Source organism: Eptesicus fuscus, chromosome 4 (genome assembly GCF_027574615.1).
Source record: "Eptesicus fuscus isolate TK198812 chromosome 4, DD_ASM_mEF_20220401, whole genome shotgun sequence".
NCBI classification, from domain to species: Eukaryota; Metazoa; Chordata; class Mammalia; order Chiroptera; family Vespertilionidae; genus Eptesicus; species Eptesicus fuscus.
The window spans coordinates 22424506-22427219 of record NC_072476.1 but is presented as its reverse complement, the minus strand read 5'-3'; the positions used below and the strand labels follow the sequence as shown (position 1 = coordinate 22427219).

Below are 2714 nucleotides of genomic sequence, written 5' to 3'. Positions count from 1 at the left end.
CTCCCCGCCGAGGAGCTCGACGCATGCGTACCAACGTCGGCCCCGCCCCTTCCTTTTCAGGGACCCCGAAGGGCAGTGCGTAACACCCCGAGGTTGGGGTTCCTGTCTGTGTGTTCCTGGCTGCTGTTTTTGAGTCTGGAACAAATAGACTTACGCAGAAATTAAAATAATATTACAAGTCCGCAGTGTACTTCACATAGGGTTTTTTTCGCATTCACGTTTTTATGCAGAAAATCAGAGGACCATGGCTAAAGTTCCATTTACAGTATTAAGAATCGGAATTAAAATGACTTTACCATTTTTTCCCCTCAAGCCTCTTGAGACGTTGAGAATTCATGCTGAGTTAATCCGTTTTAAATTGATGGTCTGGAGATTGTTAAATTGGTCATTTGGATGACTTATACCTATGAAAGTGGCAAAGAATAAAAAAGATTGGTAATGACCTGTGCCAGTGCCCCAAGTGTGTGAACTCATTTTCTGGAGGATAATCTGGTAATAGGTGTCAGCATGTGTGTGTGTGTGGTAAAGATACACGTCATATAAAAATTACCATTTTTTTCCCCTATTTTTAAGTGTACAGTTCAGTGGCATTAATTATATCCACTGTGTTATGCAACCATCATCACCATTCATTTTCAGGATTTTTTTCGTCTTCCCAAACTGAAATTCCATATCCATTTAACACCTCCTCACGGTCCCCTTCCCCCAGCCTCTGTCTACTTTCTGTCTCTATGACTCTGACTACTCTAGATACGGCACATAATTGGAATTGTACAGTATTTTATTATGACTGGCTTAATTCCCTTAGCATAAATGAATTGAACTGCAACCTTTTGGTGTACAGGACGACACACCAACCAACTGAACAACCCAGCCAGGGCAGAATTTCCTTCTTTTTTAAGAATGAATAATATTCCACTGTATGTACATACCACACTTTGCTTATTCATCTGTTGATGGACACTTGGGATGTTTCCACCTTTTGGCTTTGGTGAAAAATGCTGCTAATAAATGAATTAGCATATAGATTTACCCAGAAATTAAAATAATATTACAAGTCCACAGTGTACTTTACATAGGATATTTTTGGTGAAGTTCAAAAACCTCTGCTTTCAATTCTGTTGGTGTATACCCAGAAGTGGAATTGCTGCATCATATAATTCTATTTTTAATTTTTTTAAAGAGCCACCATAGTGGCTGCACTATTTTACATTCCCTCCAGCAGTACAGGAAGTTCTAATTTCTCGAAAAATGGATATGAAATGGTAACTCATTGTGATTTTGATTTGCATTAGTGACATTGATCATCTTTTCATGTGCTTGTTGGCCATTTGTATATCTTCTTTGGATAAATGTTAATTCCATTCCTTTGTACATTTTTTTAATAGGATTGTTTGTTTTTGAGTTGCTGAGTTGCAGGAATTCTTTATGTTATGGATATTAACCCTTTATCAGATATATGATTTGCAAATATTTTCTCCTGTTCCATGCATGGGTTGCCATTTTACCTTGTTGGATAGCATCCTTTGATATACAAGTGTTTTTAATTTTTAAAAAATATATGTATATATTTTTTAAAATAGATTTTTATTGATTTCAGAGAGGAAGGGAGAGGAAGAGATAGAAACATCAGTGTTGAGAAAGTATTATCAATCAGCTGCCTCCCCCAGGCTCCCTACTGGGGATCGAGGCCGAAACCCTGGCATGTGCCCTTGACTGGAATGACACTCGGGACCCTTCAGTCCCCAGGCCCTTCAGTTCCCAGGCCCGAAGCTCTATCCACTGAGTCAAACCAGTTAGGGCTAAAAATATCTTTCTATTGATTTCAGAAAGGAAGGGAGAGAGAGATGGAAACATCAGTGATGAGAGAGAATCACTGATCTGCTGCCTCCTGCAGGCCTTCTACTGGGGATCCAGACCACAATCCAGGCACATGCCCTGACTGGAATAGAACCTGGACCTCCTGGTTCATAGGTCGAAACTCAATCACTGAGCAACACTGGCTGGGCCCTCATTACCTTTTTAAATAACCCCCTCTCACATTATTATTATTATTATTGTATCATCCTGCTCTTTCTTTTCAAAAAGATCATCCTGCTTCCAAGTGGCAAGTTTGGTTCCTGCTTGACTTTCCCCTCCTCCCCCAAGTTAAGCTCCAGTGGGGCCAGGGACCTTGTCTTCTGTTCATCACTGTATCCCCATTCCTTACAGAGTGCCTGGGATAGAAGAGGAACCCAGGGAATATTTGTTCCTTGACTGGATGTCAGGATATGCATATTTCTTCTGAACAGAAGGCGCCGTCTAAGTTAGATCGCCTAGCCTAGGGGACTTCGGTAGCCACGCCCCTCCTCTGTCCCTGGAAGGAGTGAGGGAAGCCCAGCCTCGGCCCCGCCCCTAACCGTGACGCCAGCGCACGTGACTGCGCGCCCGCGCGCCCCGTTCCCGGAAATCGCCGCTGCGGTCTCTGTAGCTGGTACCTCAGCCGCCGCCGCCGTCGCTGCGGAACTCTACGAGTAGAACGGCCGAGGCGGCCCGGGCGGGCCCGGCTTCCGGCCACCCGACAGAATGGAGATAATCAGGAGCAGTGCGTGTCGGCCGTGCACCCCCCCGCGTCCCCACGGCCCCCTTCACTCGGCCTTCTAGGCCCCGGATCACGGCCCGCCAGTCTGCTTGGTGGGGCCGGAGGCTGAGGCAGCCTCTCACGAGGGTGCCCC

The 2714-nt window shown here is 45.0% G+C and overlaps 1 protein-coding gene across 3 annotated transcripts in view; it reads left to right on the top strand.

Annotated features, from left to right (window-relative positions):
- The first annotated feature begins 2454 nt into the window (after positions 1-2454).
- The window catches only part of PARN (poly(A)-specific ribonuclease), a 160230-nt gene continuing 159970 nt past the window's right edge, over positions 2455-2714 (top strand). For all 3 annotated transcript variants that reach the window (XM_054714747.1, XM_008141569.3, XM_054714748.1), the window contains exon 1: positions 2455-2584. In XM_054714747.1, coding sequence (XP_054570722.1) covers positions 2566-2584 — 19 coding nt within the window. In that variant the 5' untranslated portion in view covers positions 2455-2565. The remainder of the gene's footprint in view (positions 2585-2714) is intronic.